Consider the following 22,383-nt stretch of genomic DNA (forward strand, 5'->3'; position numbering starts at 1 on the left):
CAGAACTTGGACACAAGATCATTGATCTTATGCCACCTATTCTTGCAGTGCAATGGCTCTCTTTTTTCCAGGCCTGCAAGCTTCGGACTAGCAGCAAAGTAGTCGGCTACTCTCTTCCAGAAGGCCCCAGACTTTTGCTCGGTCCCAACAACCGCATCTTTGCTGGTGTTAAGCCAAGCGCTGATGAGGACCTCATCATCTGTTTGCGACCAAGACCTGCGTTCTTTACGCTGCAGTGGACTGTCTTGCTAAGTTTGAATCTTCTGTGTCTTGCGTGCCAAATAAAGGAATGGGAGAAGATTTTTAAACCTATGCCACTATCTTGTTGACTTTGGAGAAGATCAACAAAATTTAAATTCAAAAATGGATTAGAATCCATCTTTGAATATGTCTTACGTATTAGAAAAGAGAGATGGAAGATAAGAGAGATGGAAGATAAGAGAGATAGATAGATGGAAGAGATGAAGTTAAACGCATTCATTTAAATAGAGAATATAAAGATAAACGCATTCATCACTCACACAACCAATATTCTAGCTAACCATCACTTCTATTTATCACACAACCATAACCTAGTTCACTAAATAAAAACATTAACTATCTAACTCAACCGTAAAGCTTGCAATCAATTCATTAGAAGTAGACATTTACCTGTATTGCGAAGACCAAATGTACTCCTATGCTTTGAGCTTCCTTCGTCTTCTACCCTCGACCAAATGTACTCCGCATGTTAAGACACAACACACATAAAGTAATCAAAAAAAAAATTAGGGAAAACTCTTAAAAATAAACTTTGCTTCATATTTGAAACAGACAGAATCAAAAAGGATTTTGATCCACCCATCTTAATTGAAACAAACTTGCAACCAAAACATATCTAAACAGACAGAGTCAAAACATATCTAAACGACTTTATCGAAGAGAGAACATCAAATTTGATCCTACCATCTTAATTGAAACTAATCCAAGTTGAAACAAACTTACAAACAAATCTATTTTAATCCATCCATATTGATTGAAACAAACTTGCAAACAAATCATATTGGATGAATCCATCTCAATACAAAACAAACCGAATCAAACAAATAAAAAATTACAAAATTTTATGTCGCCGTCGAGGAGGGCTCTGTCGCCGTCGAGGAGAGCTTCGTCGCCACCGATACACCAAATCGAGGAGACAGAACAAAGGCTTCGTCTCCACCGAGAGAGGGCTCCATCACCAGCAATACACCTAACCAACATATAACAAACACAAAATAGCCTATCAGAACAATAAGATTCAAAATCTAAACACATGCAAAATCGAAGAACACAAGAGACACTTACCTTTCGATTTGAGGAGAGCCAGCGTCGCGAGAGTTCCGTCCCCGTTGAGGAGAACCACCATCGAGATCGTCGACGCCGAGCCACCGAGGGAGACGACGATAGCAGAGCCACCGAGACGGTTGCGATTCGCCTTTCGGGAGAGAGGATTCGAGAGAGAATTCGAGAGAGAGAGAGAGAACCAAGTTTGATTTGTTTCACGCGTAACCGAGGCTCCACCCTCCCCTGTCTTGACACGTGCACAGTAAAAACATATCCAGTCTGAGATCTAGCATTATGTGGATCAGATAAGTATCATGCATCAGCATATCCGACCAAACTCTCCTTTGGCTGGTTCGTATAGAACAAACCAAGATCTTTTGTTCCTTGCAGGTATCTAAATAGATGTTTTATTCCATTCCAGTGCCTCTGAGTTGGACAAGAGCTAAATCAAGATAGTAGATTCACGGCAAAACAAATGTCTGGTCTAGTGTGGCTAGCCAAGTACATTAAAGCTCCAATGGCACTTAAGTAAGGCACTTCCGGACAGAGCACTTTCTCGTCTGGTTTCTTTGGTCCGAACTGATCCTTCTCTAGGTATAAGGACCTTACAACCATAGGGCTCGACAGGGGATGAGCCTGGTCCATATTAAACTTCTTGAGTATTTTTTCTGTATATGCCATCTGATGGACAAGGATTCCATTGTTTACATACTCAAGTTGCAGCCCCAAACAGAACTTAGTTTTTCCTAAGTCTTTCATCTCAAATTCTTTCTTTAGACATTCAACTGTTTGGGAAATCTCTCCAGAGGTTCCTATGACGTTCAGGTCGTCCACATATACCGACATGATTACAAAACCCTTGTTGTCGAATTTCTTGATAAAAATACATGGACTTATTGGATCATTCTTATAATCCTCTTTCACTAGGTACTCTGATAATCTATTGTACCTCATTCGACCTGATTGTTTCAAACCGTACAAGGCTTTATCCAGCTTAATGCAATACTGTTCTCGTGAACCTTTCTTATCTTTGAGCTCAATACCCTCTGGAACTTTCATATAGATTTCATTATCCAGTGGACCATATAAATATGCAGTCACTACATCCATTAGGCGTAAATCTAGGTTTTCTTTTACGGCCAGACTGATTAGATATCGTAATGTAGTTGCATCCACCACAGGGGAGTAAGTCTCCTCATAGTGTATTCCTGGTCTTTGTGAGAATCTTTGTGCAACAAGCCGTGCTTTATATCTCACTACTTTTCCTTTCTCATTTCTTTTCCTCACAAAGAACCATTTGTATCCCACTGGTTTGACATCTCTTGGTGTCACAATTATAGGGCCAAAAATGCATCTTTTCCTTAATGATTCTAACTCCACGTTTATAGCTTATTTCCATTTGATCCAATCTGATCTTTGAGTGCACTCATATATGGACGTGGGTTCTAGATCCTCATTTATATCCATGATCTCAAGTACTACCTTGTATGCAAATATATTATCGACGTCGATATCTTTTCTGTTCCATTGTGTTCCAGACATTATATAATTTTTCGAGATCTCTTGATTATCCGGACCTGGTGTACCATGAAGTTCAGCGTCCCAAACCTCATTGTATGGCACAATTGGTCCAACCGGTTTAGTTGTTATGGCCGGCCCACTCGGCTCGACCAGTTTGGTCGGCACGGCCGGTCCATCAATGTCATGGACGGTTTCCTTAATACCCTCGGATCCAGCACCTTTCTTGGACTTCCGAGTTTGCTTATCTTTGGAACCAATATGTCTACCACGTTTCAAACGTTGTTTAGACTCTGTAGCAACTTGACTTTGTCTCTTCTGGACATCTATTCTTATAGGTGCATTACAAGCTAGTATGTATGACTTTGTCACTCTATTCGGGTCAGCAAATGAATCTGGCAACTGATTAGCTAGATTTTGTATATGTATAATCTTTTGGACTTCCATATCACATTCTTTAGTCCGAGGATCTTGCCAACATATTGATGGTCGAGACCATTCTATTTCTTTTACCAACTGGTTGTTCTCTCCCCTAAGGTCGGATATGTGGACTCATCAAAGTGTGAGTCTGCGTATCTGGCCTTAAATAAATCACCCGTGGTTGGCTCAAGATACTCTATAATGGTTGGGGAGTCATATCCAACATATATTCCCATTCGTCTCTGTGGTCCCATTTTAGTTCTCTGTGGTGGAGCAATTGAAACGTAAACGGCACATCCAAATGTTTTGATATGGGACACGTCTGGCTCATGACCCGTGAGTAATTAGGATGGTGAATATCTATGCTCACTAGATGGCCTGATGCGAATCAGTTCTGGTGCATGTAATACTGCATGTCCCCATGCTGATACCGGGAGTTTAGACCTCATGAGTAATGGTCGGGCAATCAGTTGTATGCGTTTAATAAAAGATTAGGCCAAGTCGTTCTGTGTATGTACATGTGCCACGGAGTGTTCCACACTTACCCCCATGGACATACAATACTCATTAAACGCCTAGGACGTGATTGTCTAGACGTATAGTCTTTAAAGGAAAATCTGGAAAATGTGCTCTCAGGCTTATGATCTGAGCAAGCAGCCTTGCAAATGCCAAATTTTGTGTGGATAGTAGGCAAACATGCGACCATCTGGTCGATGCATCAATCAGGACCATGAAATACCGTAACGTCCCACTAGGTGGGTGTATTGTTCCACATATATTTCCCTGAATCCTTTCCAGAAAATTTATGATTTCCTTATTTGGCTGGTGATGGCCTAGTAATGAGTTTCCTTTGTGTACATGCTACACATGTGAGATTATTTGGCACAACTCCTTTGAATGTGTGCCTTTGAGAATTCATTATCAACTTTCGCATCATACTAGCACCGGGATGGCCAAGCCGGTTATGCCATAAAGTGAAAATTTCGCAGGCATTAGCCTCGATCATACTGATCTTTGCATAGTATAAACCAGTAGACATTCCAGGTATGGTTTCTAGGATCTTTATATTGCCTTGGGTGATCAAAATAATGTTAAGGAACTCTTTACTTCCTTCTTCCCATGTTTCAAGGTGGAAACCATTCAACCTTATGTCCTTGAAACTCAATAAGCTTCTTTTAGAGCTAGGGGAATATAAGGCATTTTTTATCTCTAGATGAGTGCCCTTAGGCATCAGTATGTATGCTTGGCCGTGGCCTTCAATAAGGCTGGCTACACCCGCAATGGTATGTATATTGGCACTTTGCATTTTGAGATTTATGAAATATCTTTTGTCACTAAGAATTGTGTGACTTGATCCACTATCCACCACAAGTATACTCATCTCATCTTTCATTCTATATATAATAAGATTTATAATCTCAAAGACTTTTGTAAAACTTTAAAATAAAACTTCATATTATAAATTCAAAACGTCAATAGTAATGAAAAACACAAAGCAATCATAAAACAATCAAAAATGATGTCGAATTAGTCTTTAAGACAATCTGATGTCTCATGATCCATAAGGTCATCCTTTTCATGGTCGAAATCATCATGAGCTTCATACCCATTATCATGAACCATATGGGCTTCTGGGTTCTTGTTCTTAAGGCTCTCTTGATAGAGTTCACATAAATGCTTAGGGGTTCTACAATTCTTGGCCCAATGGTTACTCATCCCGCACCTGTGACAAATGGATTTGGTCGAGTAAGACGGCTTGGATATGCCGCCTCGACCGCGGCCAAAAGTGCCTCTTCCACGGCCATAGCTGGAACCACGACCACGGTTATTGTTGTTTCCATATCCACGGCCATATGAGTAGTTGTCACAACCACCACGTCCCTTGTACCCACCACGGCCTCTGCCGTGTGATCTTCTTTCATTATAGACGTGGTTGCTTTCTTTGGGATCTTTCTTTTCTTGTTCAGAATTGTTGGCTTCTGGTAATGGTGCTGATCCTGGAGGTCTCATCTCACTGTTCTTCATCAGGAGTTCATTATTAGCCTCGGCCAGTAGTAGGCACGGGATAAGATCAGTGTTTGTGGTGAAGCCTCTCTCTCTCTGTTGCAGCAACACATTTGTGGAATGGAACGTGGAGAAGGTCTTATCAAGTAACTCTTTCTCGGTTACTTCTTCACCACAAAGTCTCATCATTGAAACTATTTTGAACAATACTGAATTATGTTCATCCACAGACTTATAGTCGATGAAGTTGAGATTCTTCCACTCATATTTAGCCTTTGGTAGTAGCACCGTTTTCTGGTGATCATATCGCCGCTGTAAAGCGGTCCAAAGGTCTAGTGGATTCTCCATGGTAAGGTACTGATCTTTTAAACCTTCCATGAGATGGTTGCGTATTATACTTATTGCCCTATACCGATTCTTATCATTCTCATTGCTGCCCTCGATGATAGTATCACCGAGTCCCTTTGACCTCAGGTTGATCTTTTTATCTAGCGCCCATTGCAAATAGTTATCTCTAGAGAGATTAAGGGCCGCATAGTCTAGGTTTGAGATTTTCGACATCTGGATCACATTATCATTCGAAATTTAGGTTTCACAATGTGATCATGTGACCGCAAGGAAATCAATAAGCTCGGACACAAGCAAGTCTTATGCAATCATTTTTCAATCAATCTAATCGACCATGGTGCGAACAATCATACTGAAAAATAGATCAGGCCACACGGCCATACAATTTTATTAATGCAACCAATTCAAGTTTGTACAATCTATATGCTGGTCGATAAACAAGACGAATGCAATTCATATTCAGATTTAGATGTCACGCAAACAACCTTAGCCAATTCGATTTCTATTTATTAAATTAGGGTTTTGATTTAAACAATGCTAGAAGTCGGTTTTAGCAATATGTGATCAAGGTTTCAAGGCCTTTAGAATTCAAATTTGAGATTCAGATTATACAATCAATCTATCAATCCTATAACCTCAGATCATCAATCATTCAATCAAAACAAGAACAACAATCGAATTTAAGCTCTTTAGGGTTTTGGTGTTTCGATTCCAAGATTAGGGTTTTCATAATTTGTATCAGGATAATCAAAAAAAACAATCAACATGTTCTAGTGGAATCGATTTCTATGACTAGTTATGAGATTGTCGATTTTAGGTTATACCGATTTTAGGGTTTGATCAAGAACATGAGATTCCATAATAATGGATTAGGGTTTAGGGTTTGATCATTATGTTCTCAGATTAATCGGTATACCTTTGTCTTTGTAGGGTTTAGCCGGACCACCTAGGGAGAACGGATGAACCTCGAACGGACGCTAGACGGCTGTTGTTGGATTGCTCGGGAACGTTCGCCGGCTGCACGCGTCTACGAGCTGAGGCTGATCGTCGTCTGATGCGAGCTTGTCTTTCAAGAACACTAGCTGGCTGAGGACGTCGGACACGAACAGGGAACGCCTAGGTGCTGAGCTGATCGTCGGAGTTGAGACGAAACGGAGAACGCCGTAGATTATCGTCGGCTTAGGTTTTTTTTTAGGGTTTAGGAGTTTCGATTTTTGTCTCAGGGTTTTTGGAGTCTATCGTGCTGATAACGTGTAGTAAAAGAAAGAGGAATATTGTCTGTTTGTTAATGAATCAGAAGGTCCCTTTATATAGGGATTACAAAGTATAGAAATATGGAAAGGGTACATAATCCTAATTCAACTAGAATTAAGAAAACTACTAAAACATGGAAAATGAAAACTAGGGTATCCATGGCCGACTATGAAGCCTTGGCCGCCTCTCTTCCATGCAGATGGACCTTGTCATGGCCGATGGGCTTTCTCTTCTTGTCTTGGTTATGGCCTATCTACTTAATGATTTATAACACATTTTCATGTTTACTCCATTTTTTTTAAAAAAATGGAGTTTTATATCGGAGATGCTTCGAGAACTCTCGCCTCTGTGAGGTCTTGCTTGCAAAATCGGAGTTATATTTATACACATTCACGTCCAGGCATACAATTATTCGTATGCATTATGATAAATATAATAATTGGTCGACTGATATGCCACTTGGCATTTGTTTCTCTAACAACATTTCTCAGAAGGTGCTTTATTGTACTTTGGTTTATCCGAAGAGCCAATATTCGTTGGGGGCAACTTTACTTACATGTGTAAGTATATGTCTAACGTTGTTACTAACGCTTTAGTGGCGTATATATATATTGTATAAATGTGCAAGCAAGTATGGTTTCTTTTACTTATCCTAGATAAGTAACTTGTACTAAGCAAGGGTTGTAACTTGTACGTGCGATTGAAAATAGATATATATATATATATATATATATATATATATATATATATCCAAATTCGATCACAATTAAAATATATATAATAGCTAAAAACCAGGATATTCATCAACCATAATTATCTCAGCTAATTGCCCGAGGATCCGATTGGTACGGATTTTCGTTTTAAGTTGTTGCTTTAGACGGTTGGCTGTAGAGATTTTGATAGTTAAAACTGTTAGTATTATTTTAAATATTAAAAAATTAAAATTAATAATCAAAATCAGAAGAGTTAATAATCTTTAAAATCATTTATAATAAATATAAAATTATGCAAATAATAATGAAAAAACATATATGAAACCAAAGTTATATAATATGGATCTCAAAATAACAAGAAGAAAATAACAATGATTAATTTATCAAATAAAATTTATAATAAAATTAATATAAAGTAGAATAAGTATTTTAGTTATTGTGGGGCAGAGAAAAAAATATTTTTTACAATAAAATAAAGGAAATCTATTTTGTTTGCAAAGCAAAAGAAGAGAGAAAAACATAAAAGGCTTTGAAAACTTTAAAACCCTTAAAAATAGACTTTAAAAACTAATTGCTGAAAAATAGACTTTAAAAACTTTAGATTTGAGTCGATACTTTTAAAGCAAAACCTCAATCTGAGCCTAAATCTAAAATTAGAGAGATTTTCTGATAATTAACTTTTCCAGAAGTCAGTTTACAAAGAAAAAAAACTATTCGAGAAGTTTACAACTTGGAAAGTGATGACGAAAAATATTTACTTTAGCTTTAACTTTTATTTATCTACAGCCTTCAAAATATCAATCATATTTTAAATCAATTTCTAAAAATAGAGTAAAAAATAGCCGTAAAACCCCTAATTCTAAAACAATCATTTATAGGCTGCAATAAAAATGTACAGTTACCTCAAATAGATCTATGACAAAATTTATTCAGCCAATTTTTTTTTTGAATATATGTTAAATTTATTCAAAAGAAAACTACTTTTGTACAACAAGTGTAAACTGTTTTTTGAGAAAGGTAGAACTTAATTTTAATCCAAATCTCTTATCTTGTGGCAAACCACATTATACAGCCAAATTTTTATAGTACAAAATTAAAGTTATATTCCAACCAATCGTCATGGTTTACGATTTCTATAAAGAGATAGTTTAAATGGTTCATGTTCACGTATATATATATTTCTCAAAAAAAAACATGCTCATGTATATTATCCACGTGAAAACATATATCAGTTACATAGTTATGATATTAGTTAATAGCATACGGGATTTCTTGAGTATGGATCAGGATGAAAATTTTGCACCACTAGGACACGAGGACATGAAGACAATTTGATGTTGTTTTCTATAGGAAATTTTATGAATATTTTGATTAACCTGCATGAATAATATTTCAAATTTGTTTTCTTAACATATGCATAAAAAAAAAACATACAAAACTTCGTATGTTCCCCTCGGTAGTGCAAGGCTGACTAAGATCGTGTTTAGTATATACATACATACACATCACATGATGTAATTTGTTACTTTATTATGAGGAATCAAATGGTTTTGATTAGAAAAGATCAAAAAGTGTTTTAATATAAAGTGCATCTAGCTATTTCTTTATCCTCGAATGATTGGTAGTTTTTTATTACATAAAGTGGAATCTGGATAAGTCATTAAGTTTGAGATATTTGCAAATAACAACATGATTGCTGCCAAAACAATATGATCGTCCTAATTTATATTCAAATCTCATCCAAACCTACTTTAATACAAACTTATCAAATGGAAGAAAACTAACTATAATCCAAACTAATGAAAACGAATAGTTTTATTTCACTGTGCCAAGCTTTTACAGACCTAGCTAAAACAATCCATAACTAAACCTTTAAAAAGTAGGGGTTTTAAATACCAAAACAAAGATCGGGGTGAGTAAGTAACTGCCATTTACTTAATGGGATTGAAATGAAAATCAATAGAATAGTCTGATGGGATGTAGCACCAAACTCAAATGATGCATACATGAGAAAAAATATTTAAGAAGATTGTTGCTACTTGCTAGGAGTATCTAAAATATTGTTTCATAAACTTAAAGCTTCAAGCTTAACTAAACAAATCACCAAAATTAGCAAACCATATGTTTTCGTGGTAGTTATTGAAGTTCACCCTAGATCTAACTTTCAAGATCAAATATTATATTGTGTCTAGCTAGTGGTGATTATTTTTAAAGGATTGTACCTAAGAAAAGTATAAAACATTTATAAGTAACCATTAGAAGTGCAGGGCGTTGCTAAAAAAAAGACAGTGTATGGATTCTAGGGAATCCCATTTGCAGATTCTAATACCAACATGATGACTGGATCAACAAAAGTGAGAAATCACTTAAAGTTTTCGATTTTGTTTGATTTAGTTGTTGCTTTGGTGGATGTGAGCGTCAAATTGTTCGCGTGTAACAAGTACAACATATGAAATGAACAGAAATTTGGTGTATGCTTAATTAAATCGAATTTAGAATATATGGTTAAGTAATCATATCCTTTCTCTCTAGGCCAGCCTCCGTTAAATTAAGTTTTTTTTTAACCGGCGGTCACCGTCGTGGTATTCCAAAACCACAAAACCACGATGTCCGTCACGTTTATACTTCCATTTGCTTTTCGTTCTTAACATTCAAATAAAGAGGTCGTTTGGTAACATGTTCATGTATACAATTGTCAAAAACAAAAACATGTTTGGGTATATATATAATCCACGTTAATATATACCTATGTGTACTTTTGTTATGAATTATTTAAATATATAATTTATATGCTTATGCGCTACTGCTAACATAAGGGGTTGGTTGAATATGGATCAGGATATGAAAATTCTGCACCAATAGGACACGATGACATGAAGACAGTTTGATGTTGTTTCTGATTTAAACTTTTATAAATATTCAGATTAGCTTGCATGGTTAAAACTTACAAACTTCGTATCTTGTCAGTGTAAAGGCTGACTAAGATCTTGTTTAATAAATACACACGTATCCATCACATGATGTATGTTGATACTTTATTATGAGGAATCAAAAGCTTCTCGTTACAAAAGATCAAAAAGGCTGATTATAAAGTGCATATGATAATGATTAATAGTTACTTATTTATTCTCGAATTATTGGTAGTTTTTATTACATAAGTGGAATCTGTATGTATGTTATTAAGTTTGCGATATTTACAAAAACAACATGGATTATTGCTCCCTAGCTACAACAATATGTTCGCCCTAATTCATATTCAAAACTAATACAAAATCAAATTATATTATGCTTACCCAAATGGAAGAAAACTATAATACAAACTAATGGAAATCAAGAGTTTTATTTCACCGTGCCCAAGTTTTCACAAACCTAGCTAAGACAATCCATAATTAAACCTTGAAAAGCAAAGTGACCCGAAAATAAGAGAATTAGGGTTTTAAATAACAAATCAAAGATCTAGGTGATTAAGTAATTCCACTTAATTCGTAGAATTGAAATGATATCAATATAATAGTCGATGGGATCGACGTATAGCACCATTGGTCAGAAAAAAACTATAAGTGAAGATTGTTGCAATTTGCAAGGAGTATCTAAACTATTGTTTCTTAACTAATCTAACTAAGTTGACTTATGGATCATGAGAAGATTAAAAATCAAAATTTATCTTATGAAAAACACTTTGCTTTAAATTTCCCCAAAAAAACTAGATGAAACCTATTTCTGTAAATATATGTAAATTTAAATTGAAAGGAAGTTAACTTCACCAATCTATTCATTATATGAATTTGAACATTGTTACATATTTCAAATTTTCAACTGAGACCTGAATTCGTGTAAAGAACATGGTTACTCAAACTTATGCTTAGTAGCTTCACAGATTCTTAAAGAAAGTTAAACCGATTAGTACTTAATTTTTTTATAAAAGTCGACGTTTTTATTCATCTGTAACTCTTCATGATTCTTCCGGTTAAACTTATACACAAATCAACAACTTCCAAAACGCCAAATGGCACGAGAGCTACTAACTTTAACGAGGCAAAAAAAAAAAAAAAAAACTCATCACATGAATCCAACGAGTGGAATGGGAACGTTGGCGTAACTGTTCCGGGGACCGTCATGAACTGCCGGAAGCGGCGGCTGAGGCTTACGGAAAGCTTCTTCTACCGATTCAGCCACGGTGACGACAAGAACGACTGCCATCTTCACTAATTCGATGCAAAACTCGAGCTTCTGAGACACCATACTGTGTTTAATTTGTAGGAGAAAAATAAAAATATACTCTTCTTCGGTATGTGTTTCGCGCTTTTGAGGTATGTGTTTCCTTCCCTCTATATGTTTTCCGCGTCTCGAGAACTCTTGTCTTTGTGAGGTCTTACTTGTAAAAGCCGAGTTGTATTTATACACATTCACGTCGAGCATACAATGGATTATTATAGACTTAATAGTTGGTTAATTGATATGCCACATGGCGTTTGTTTTGTTAGCAACTTTTCTCTGAAGATGCTTTGTTGTACTTTCGTTTATCTGAAGAGCCAATATTCTTTGGGGGCATTACATGTGTAAACATACGTCAAACGTTGTTACTAACACAATAATTGCATAGGAGTGTCTATATACATATATTGTATATTATATTTATGCAAATATGTTTTTGTATATGTATATTATATTTATGCAAATATGTTTTTGTATATTTATCCTAGATACGATAGCATGCAAAGAAAAATGGTAACTTGTACGTACAAGTGAATATAGGAATAGATATCCAAATTAGATAACGAATTTTAAAAATATATAATAGCTAAAACCAGGATATTCATCAACGATAATTAGCTAAACTAATCCCTAGAATCTAAAATTAGAGAGCTTTTCCTACAACTAAATTTTCATGAAGTCTGCAAATAATTTGCTGTGTAGTTTAAAACTCAGATAAAGAGATCGTTTAATATAACATATTCATGTATATATTTTTGAAAAATAACATGTTCATAATTATGTACATAATCCATATGAAAATACATGTTAGTATTGATATTATATAATATATAATTGATACACGTTATATATAATAACAGACGCGTTGGTTGAATACGGATGAGGATGAAAAGTTCTGCACCAATAGAACACGAGTACATCAAGACAATTTGATGTTGTTTTTGTATGAAACTTTTATGAATATTCTGATTAACTTTCATGGATAAAATACTTGCAAAACTTCGTATGTTCCCCCTGGCAGTGTAAGGCTGACTAAGATATTTTTTAATATATACATGCATGCGTATACATCACATGATGTAAGTTGATACTTCATATGAGGAATCAAAAGGTTCTCATATACAAAAGATCATAAAGTACAAATGATAATGATTACTAGATTTTTTTGTTTATTCTCGGATGCTTGGTAGTTGTTTATTACATAAAGTGGATATGTATGTCATTAAGTTTGCGATATTGCAAATAATAACATTGCCTATTTGCTAAAATAATATGATCTTCCTTATTCAAATCAAATCTAATCTAATCTAAAATCAAATTGAATCGAACTTTTTTTTTTTGTCAACTGGGTATATATTAAACATGAACTATAACACAAAGCAGACCCAAAAGAAAGGTAATAAACCACTACAAAATAAGACCCAAACAGAGGCAAATCATTAAGACCACGAGGCCTACTAGATGCCCAGACCAAAAATGGTCCAAAAGGAAGCAGGTGAGGCGACTCGACACTCTTCCACGCGTTAACAAGTTAGCGTGTGAGGGACATGTGCCCACAGGTCAAGAAGCCACCGATCTTCCACCGGAAACGCACCGGAAACAGGAACCAGTTGTTAGAACCGCCGCGGCCGACATGAGGGGATTAACGCACCGTCGACAGAGAAGAACTTCAACGGAGATTCCAAAATCCCCGAAAGTCCATAAGCTGAAGGAAGCTCGACTGAGAACAGAGCCGCCAGATCCAAAAGCCACAAACACTGTCGATAAGAAACAGATCTTCACTTGTAAAAGAAATCCATTTGCATGCGTTCAAGAGGATTAAAAGCAGAAAGGATCGAAAACCCAGAAGCGAAGAACTATGAAGACGAAATCCAAGATAAACTCGGAACCAAGCCGGCCGAAACCACCGGAGAAGAAGGTGGCTCGCCAGAGTCAAAAGCCGACGACTGCATCCTGAAAAAGAATGGGCCCCAGAGTCGAAAGCCGACCAACCATCCCTGACGAAGCTGACGGCTGTCGGAAAAGATCCCGACGGACGGAAAGTCGATCGCCGATTGAATCGAACTTATCCAAAAGGAAGAAGACTGAAATCCAAAATAATGAAAACGATTTTACTGTGCCCCAGTTAGACTTAGGTTCACCCATAGGGTGAATCTTTAATCTATTTTATTAAAAAAAATTGAAATAATTGAAAAAAAATAATAACGTCAATTTTAATGATACTAACGCCACTAACTAAACCCTAAATTTTAAATCTATACCCTAAACCCAAATCCTAAACTTTAAACCCAAACCGTAAACCCTAAACCCAAACCCTATATCCTAAACCCAAATCCTAAACCCTAAACCCAAACCGTAAATCTTAAACTCAAACCCTATATTCTAAACCCAAATCATAGACTCTAAACTCAAACCATATATCCAAACCTAATCCCTACACCCTAAACTCACATCGTAAACCCGGAACTCAAATCCTATATCCTAAAGGTTTGGGTTAATGTTGATGTTGTTTCTTTAGGGTATAAGATTTGGGTTTAGAGTCTAGGTTTGGGTTTAGGATCTAGGGTTTGAGTTTAAGGTGTAGGGTTTGGGTTTAGAGTTTACGGTTTGGGTTTAGGGTTTAGGATTTGGGTTTAAGATATAGGGTTTGAGTTTAGGGTTTAGAGTTTGAGTTTAGAATTTAGGGTTTATGGTTTAGATTTAAAGTTTAAGGTTTAAAATTTAAGATTTAGGGTTTAGTTAGTGGCGTTATCGTCATTAAAATGAGCGTCATTATTTTTTTTGAATTATTTTTAAATTTTTTTTTAAAAAAATAAAATATTTTATTATTAATCTATGTGACATTTTGATTGGTAATAAGAATGAAGGTGAATTTAAAGGTTCACGTTAGGGTGAACCTAAGTTTTGTTCAAAAAAAATCCCTAACCACACCTTTAAAAGGCAAAGACGCAGAGTGACCTGAAAATAAGAAAATAAGGGGGTTTAAAGAACAAATCAAAGATCGATGATTAAGTAATTCCACTTAATTCGTGGGATCGAAATGAAAATCAATATAGTCGATGGGACGTATCACCATACTCAAAAGATGCATAAATGAGAAAAGTTATCATAGAATATTGTTGCTTATTGCAAGTTGCAAGTTGCAAGGAGTACCTAAACTATTGTTTGTTAAACTTTAAGCATCAAGCTTAATTAAACCACCAAAATTAGCTAACCATATTCTAAGAGTCCACAAGACACATGTCACATGTTTCATCCTAGTCGTTCAAGTTCCTCCTACTTTTATCTTTCAAGATCAAACTTTATATTGTTGCCAGCTAGTGGCGATTTTAAGAAAAGTAGAAAACGTTTTAGAAGTAACCAATAGTCAGTGTAGTGAATCTCATTTCCAGATTCTAATACAGTAATACCTAGAACGTGATGACTGTATCAAGAAAAGTGGAAACTCACTTTTCGTTTTATATTTTGTTTGTTTAATTGTTGGTTTAGTGGATAAGAGCGTCAAATTATTCGTGTGTACCAAAGAACAACACGCACTTAGTTTGTTCTGAAGTTACCATAAAGACAGATGGACAGAATTTTGGTGTATGTTTAATGAATTTTATAATATATTGTATAATTAATTCAAAACGTTCTATGAAATTTAATTAGTCTTACTCTCATATTTTTGAATTTTGAGCCATACGATCCAAAATGAAAAGAAAATTAGCTGGTATACTTTTTCTGAAAAAGCAAAATTTAAGTAGGTAAAAAAACCTTTTGAAATCCATTGGTGCTTAGATGACTGTCCAGTCAGTTCATGAATTCGATCCAGCCAACATATATAGCTAATTTAGTCAAAATATTTATGAAATGTTTTATTGAAAGACACGCACAAGTGAATAGAACCTTGACCAACGAAGTTTGTTTAGCAACTTGGATATGATATAATGCGGAATACGTGTTATATTGCATGCAACATGGAATTGGATTTCATATTCCAATGACTCTAAAGTCTCATATATACGATAAAAAATATGGATTACGGAAACGTAAGAAAATCTTGTGATGCATGATGATGACCTTACCACATCTTCCTTTTTGATTATTTTGCTATTCCACAATCTTATCCACTTATTTCCCTTAATATATGAGCTTTCAAAACTTTAAACTAATCAAGATCATAAAGTAAAAACTGATGACGATCATAATTATGTTTTAGCTTTTGTTCTGTTCCACTTCAAACCAAGTTGACCAATTATATATTTATAGGTATATAATAAATTTCAAATACAAATATGCAGTTTAAAAACAATAGGTATTTAGTAACCAATATTCATGAGGCTAGTTGTGAATACCACAAAAAGGTTTAAGTAGGTGAAAGTTTTCTGTCATTACTGCAAGGAGTTAACTCAAAATACTTCTAACAGAAACCACAAAAAGATGGATGCCACAAAAACAGTATTGAATCCAAATGGCTAAGTGAATGATCAACCTTTCATCAGCCATATGGATTGGGATTATCAATTAGTTATTATCTGAAAGAGATTAACTTTGTTGTGTGTTTATGTGTTAGCCTGTTAGGCCAGTAAAGGCCAAGAAAGGAGGTGGTGGTGGAATAACCAAAGTATGTCAGCTTTCTCCACAACTTGACAAGTTTATTGGAACATCTCAGATAGCTCGAACTGAGGTAATCGTCATCTAGTTCCTGTAGAGTGGTCTTTCAGATATGGTTTGGGGCTTATATTAAAATAGAAGGGTTTGCAAGACCCAAAGGATGGAAGGAAGATACTATGTGACGAGTTCGCTGCATTCCTTGTAAAGTGCATTAGCATGTTGTTACAAATGAACAAGGCATTGTCCAAGCACATTTGGTCCTTAGCTGATGGAGGAGATGGTACTTTCCTTTTCATAGAAAGCTGCAGTGTTGTTGTACATTCAAAATTTATAGGATTTTCAATCTTAGACCTAAGTCTCGATCCTAATTCGAAGCTACCTCTCCAACTATTTAAGGCAAATCAGAAATAGTAAACACTCTAGCGTAAACAGAGTCTTTCTTTTATTTTTGAAAACACAAACTTTACAATTTTTTAAATCTTCAACGGCTCCGTTGCTCTCTCTCCTCACGTAAGTCTGATCAGGCTTATCAAAATCATGTTTAATTTTGTTGAAATCTAGTAGTCAACCGCTCGGTTTAATACACTGATTTTTATGTCAGGGAAACTAATTTTTTTTATCTCAGGGTGTGTAAGTGTAACCGGTGAAAAGGGGGACAAACGAAGAAGTGGAAGACGATTATGAAGGAGAAAGTGAATACGAAATTAGGAGTTTGCGAAAACGCAAGAAGAAAAAGTTAGTTTTATCAATCTCTCTCAGTTCTTTGTATTGTCCAGCTAGTTATCGCCACCTTGTTGCATTTACTGTGGTGACAGCATTAACCAGAACAGAGGACAGAGGTACATGGCTCACCTGAGTGAATCAGCTTCTTTTCGTCCTGTAACTCAAGTTCTGAACCTAACTCTCAGAGGTACTTATATAAGTTTCGGAACCGATGGTTTTAGGTTGTATAGTTCCTACATTCTATGGGGAGCCAGGTAAGCTTTTTCAACGTATTATAATTTGACCATGTTCGTTTGTAAATCTAAAAGATGCATCCAGATGGTCCATTTAGATGTCTTATCCAGATGCTTCATCTGGGTATTGTTCGTTTCTTCATTTCGTCCATGCATCCAGATGAATCATCTGAATGCATCTAAGTTTGTTTGCTTTTCATTTTTTAACTTGCATCTACATCCAGGTGGACTTGTTAATAAAATGACTAAAATATATTTTTTATGTTTGGCGGAAAAATAACATTTTTACAGTTTTGGCAGAAAATATTTTTGCGGTTTTTGAGGAAAAATGTGTTTTTGACGAAAAAGTGCGTTTTTGTGGTTTTGGCGGAAAAATACGTTTTTATGGGTTTGGCGGAAAATACGTTTTTGTGGTTTTGGCGGGAAAAGTACGTTATGTGGTTTTGGCGGAAAATGTGTTTTTGACCAAAAAGTGCATTTTTGCGGGTTTGACGGGAAAAGTTTTTTTTGCGATTTTGACGGAAAAAGTGCATTTTTACGTTTTTGGCGGAAAATATTTTTTGCGGTTTCGGCGGGAAAATACATTTTTCCAGTTTTGGCGAGAAAATGTGTTCTGGTTTTGGCGGAAAAATACGTTGTCCAGTTTTGACGGGAAAATGTGTTTTCCAGTTTCGGCGGGAAAATGCGTTTTTCCGGTTTTGTCGGGGAAATTGCGATTTTCCAGTTTCGGCAAGAAAATGAATTTTTCCAGTTTCGGTAAGAAAATGATTTTTTCCGGTTTTGGCGAGGAAATGCATTTTTCTGGTTTTGACGGGAAAATTGCGTTTTTCGGTTTTGGCGAGAAAATGCTTTTGCGGTTTTGGCCGGAAAATGTTTTTTTGGGGTTTTGGCGGAAATATGCGTTTTTTGGGTTTTGGCGGAAAAATGTGTTTTTCTGGTTTTGGCCGAAAAGTGTGGTTTTACTGGTTTGGCCGAAAAGTGTGTTCTTATGGAAATGTGCGTTTTACGTTTTTTTGCGGAAAAACGCATTTTGCGGTTTTGGGGGGAAAGTGTCCGTTTTTTGTTTTTGCAGGAAAATGTATTTTTCGGTTATGGCGGAAAAATGTATATGCAAAAAAATAAAATTTACGGTTTGAAAATAATATTTTGATTTTAAAAGGTCATTTTTGTCTTTTATCATTTTGGACTGAACTAGATGAATTTGCATCCAGATGCACCATCAAGACTCACCTTCATTCGAGTGAGAATTTGAGATGAATTTTTAAAAATTCAGCTGGGTGATCCATCTGGATGTAGTTAGGGGTGGGCAATTTACCCGATATCCGAAGCCGCACCCGAACCCGATCCGAAAAACCCGAACCGAATCCGAACCGAAGTAGCAAAATATCCGAACGGGTATTGAATTAGGAGAGATTGGATATCCGAACCCGAACGGGTAATATCCGAACCCGAATGGATATCCAAAGATAACCGAACATATGTATAATTAACCTTATATTTCTAGTTTTCATCTTTCATCTTATATAAAATGTTTATATTGATATTACACATACTTTAAGTTCATATGATATACATACAATTACGGAGAAAATGATTTGATACTCACTTAAAATGCATGTTAAGCTTTTTAATTCAAGAATTAACAAAAAGTTACATCCAAAACTTAAAAACAATACCCAAATTAATGTCTTTTTAGTTTCAAAATATCATGTCCAAATCTATTAACCATTTAATCTATTAAAAATAAATAAAAATTAATTATGTGAAAGTTATATTTTTAAATACAAGAAATTTAAGAAATGAAATTATTTTTTTTCAAAATCTAAATATCCGAACTCGATCCGAAGTAACCGAATCCGAACTAAAAAATACCCGAACCCGACCCAAAGTACAGAAATACCCGAACGGGTTTTAGACCTCTATACCGAAATACCCGAAAATCCGAAATACCTGATCCGAATCCGAACGGGTACCCGAACGCCCACCCCTATGTAGCATTATAATGCACAAAACGAACATCGATTTACATCTTCACCTAGATGGATCACCTGTTTGAGCAAACAAACAGCACCTTTGTTGCTTGGCTCTGGTCTAGGAGAATCAGTTGGCTCTAGCTCTCCAAAAAAAAATGGAAACAGACGGAGGTAACAAAGCTATTTGAATTTCAGTGTGTCCCTTTTTCATCAAGGCATATCATTCGGCCAGACACAGAGAGTGATGAACTAGACGAGAGTGGATGCTCTTGTCAAGTTCTTCGGTGATGGTGAAAGTTCGTTGTCGTCGAGGTCAGATGTGGTACAGAGATTGTGGGAGTCCATAAAACAGAATGAACTTCAGGTGTACCATTTGCTCTCTACACTGGTTTATTTTTAAGTACTGCTTCCTTTTTGCTTCTTTACAACCTTTTTCATAACTTAGGATCCTTCTGACAAGAGGAGCTGAAAGAACTCTTTGATTCATTTGAAGACATATCGGTCTCAGAACTCATCACCAGCCACTTCATCAAGACCAAACACTGACTTTCAATTTTCATAAAACGCTTTGACATAGATTAAAACTCAGTTTTCCTAAAAAGGTGTGTTTGTGTTGAGATTGAACCTTTGATTAAATACTACAAAAGAAGAATAAGAAGAGTAGCTTAGAAGAAGTTACAAAGGAATGGAAGAAGAACAAGAATGAAGCAGAATAAGAAGCTTGAAGCGCAAGAAACAAAAAAAGAAGAAGAAGAAGCGTGAAGAGCAAGAAAAGAAGAACAAGAACAAGAAGTCAAGGAAGAATACTTGGTTGTGTAACTAGAAGTTTGATCATAGATACTTAATCATTGTGATTTGTATTTGTGATAAAAACTTTTTAAGGCCTATCATATGGTATCTCTCTAATTAAAGTGGAATCCAAAATCATCCATCAAATATTATTTACCATAAATGTTTATCAGATCTCTACTTAGAATTAGAACTTTAGAAGACATTATTTTTTAAACATAATTTTTAAATTAATTATATTATGTTCTTGTGCAGCAATCAGTGTAATATTGAATCTCTCTTATTAAAACAGAAATATTCATTTGGACCTAACCTTAAGTCATAGATTATATTATATTAAATGTTATTAGTAACTAAAAGAACAATAGAATTTCAGTTGTTATAGGGTACTGCGCATGCCCCTCATGTTCCTCCTGCGCAAACAACCTCACAAAATGCTTATCCTCTTCATCAAAACAGTCTTCCTGCCATTGCTTCTCAGCCAGCGAGAATTACAACAAGAGGTCAATTAGGGATTGTTAAACCGAGAAAGCTATTTACCCTATTAACTCCCTCTGTCTCTCGCATTAATACAACACACCAAAAAGCTTTGCTTGATCCATTGGAACCCTGCAATGAATGAAGAGTACGATGCAGATTAAAAATAGAACTTGGAGGTTAGTTCCTCGGCCCTATGGAGCCAATGTTATTAACTCTATGTGGTTGTACAAATATAAGCATGATGCAGAGGGCGTCATAACTCGACCTAAGGCTAGGCTTGTGGCAAATGGCAAGACACAGGAGGAGGGTATTGATTTCGATGAAGCCGGCGTCAATTCGGACAGTACTGAATGTGGCTCTCAGTCGACAATGGGAGATAAAGCAACTTGACGTAAAAAATGCTTTTCTTCATGGCACAATATCAGAGACAATCTACATGCACCAACCTCCAGGTTTCGTTGATAAATAAAACTCTCATCATGTGTGTAAATTGGACAAGGCTCTCTATGGACTCAAGCAGGCGCCATGAGCTTGGAACGCTCGCTTCAGTCAATACCTCAAACAGCTAGGCTTTGTAACTACTCGGTCTGATGCTTCCCTCTTTGTATACAGCCACAACAATGACTTGCCCTATCTCCTCCTCTACGTCGATGACATCATTCTCACCGGCTCAAGCAAGTCTCTACTGGATCGCATTACCAACAGCCTCAAGAATGAATTTCCAATGTCTGACATGGGGCGGCTCAAGTACTTTCTCGGAATCAAGGTTGAATATAATGCTGCAAGAATTCTTCTTTGGCAAAAGAACTATGCCTCTGAGATCATTCAACGCGCTGAGATGTCCAACTGCAAACCAATCTCAACCCCAGCTGACGTAAACTCCAAGTTGTCCTCAGAAGCAGGTGCTCGCATCTCCAATCCAAAACATTGCAGAAGCTTGGCAGGGGCCCTCCAATACCTAACATTTACGCGCCCAGACATCTCTTATGCCATGCAACAAGTCTGTCTGTTTATGCATGATCCAAGAGAGCAACACTACACGGCCTTGAAAAGGATCATTCGCTACATTCAAGGAATTCTCTCTTATGGACTGCAAATCTACAAAACCAAGATCGACTCCTTAACAGCCTACTATGACGCGGACTGGGCCGGATGCCCAGACACAAGGAGATCGACTTCAGGGTACTGCATTGTTGGGAAAATTACCCAATATCGATGAGATGAAGATGGGATTAGACAACTAAAAGATTTAAGAAGAAGACTCTTTATAATTTTGGAAAAAGTTTACAAAGATTTTGTTTTGAGAACTCTCTCTTACAAATGTTTTCTCTCTTTGTTTTCTTGATGTGGATGATTACAAATGGTGCTAAGCACCCCTATTTATACAAGTGGAGGAGCACACTCCAACAAGTTCTAGATTTCTCTAAATTATTATTTATTTCAAAATATCTAACTCCATAACTTTCTCTCTTCTTCTACACAATTCTTCTTCTACACACTTCTTCATCCTTCTCCATTTTTCTCTACATATCTCTTCTTCTTGGGCTCTTGGGTTATAACTTGATTAGTTATTATTCTTGGGCTAATGAGGAAAAACCCAACATGCATTTATCTCGGAGACAGCCTGGTTTCTTGGTCTTCCAAACGACAACAAACTGTCTCCAGATCCAGCACAGAAGCCGAGTACATGGGTGTGGCGAATACTGTTGCAGAAATGTGTTGGATAAGGAACTTGCTCTTGGAACTACATATACCAATCCGCAAAGCCACACTCGTCTTCTGTGACAACGTAAGCTCTGTCTACTTGGCCTC

At 36.1% G+C, this 22,383-nt stretch overlaps 2 protein-coding genes across 2 annotated transcripts; one reads left to right on the forward strand and one right to left on the reverse strand.

Moving 5' to 3' along the window:
- Positions 1-11,137: 11,137 nt before the first annotated feature.
- Positions 11,138-11,935, reverse strand: LOC106333259. The gene has a single exon (XM_013771725.1). It carries the CDS (start codon positions 11,802-11,804, stop codon positions 11,622-11,624), a length of 183 nt encoding a protein of 60 aa, XP_013627179.1. The 5' UTR covers positions 11,805-11,935; the 3' UTR covers positions 11,138-11,621.
- A 5,281-nt stretch (positions 11,936-17,216) lies between these two features.
- LOC106330300 (uncharacterized mitochondrial protein AtMg00810-like) lies at positions 17,217-21,790 on the forward strand. Its single transcript, XM_013768792.1, has 2 exons — positions 17,217-17,350; positions 21,184-21,790. The coding sequence occupies exons 1-2, from the start codon at positions 17,217-17,219 to the stop codon at positions 21,788-21,790; spliced, it is 741 nt and encodes a 246-aa protein (XP_013624246.1).
- Positions 21,791-22,383: the final 593 nt, after the last annotated feature.

This window comes from Brassica oleracea, chromosome C3, assembly GCF_000695525.1.
Source record: "Brassica oleracea var. oleracea cultivar TO1000 chromosome C3, BOL, whole genome shotgun sequence".
Taxonomy (NCBI): Eukaryota; Viridiplantae; Streptophyta; class Magnoliopsida; order Brassicales; family Brassicaceae; genus Brassica; species Brassica oleracea.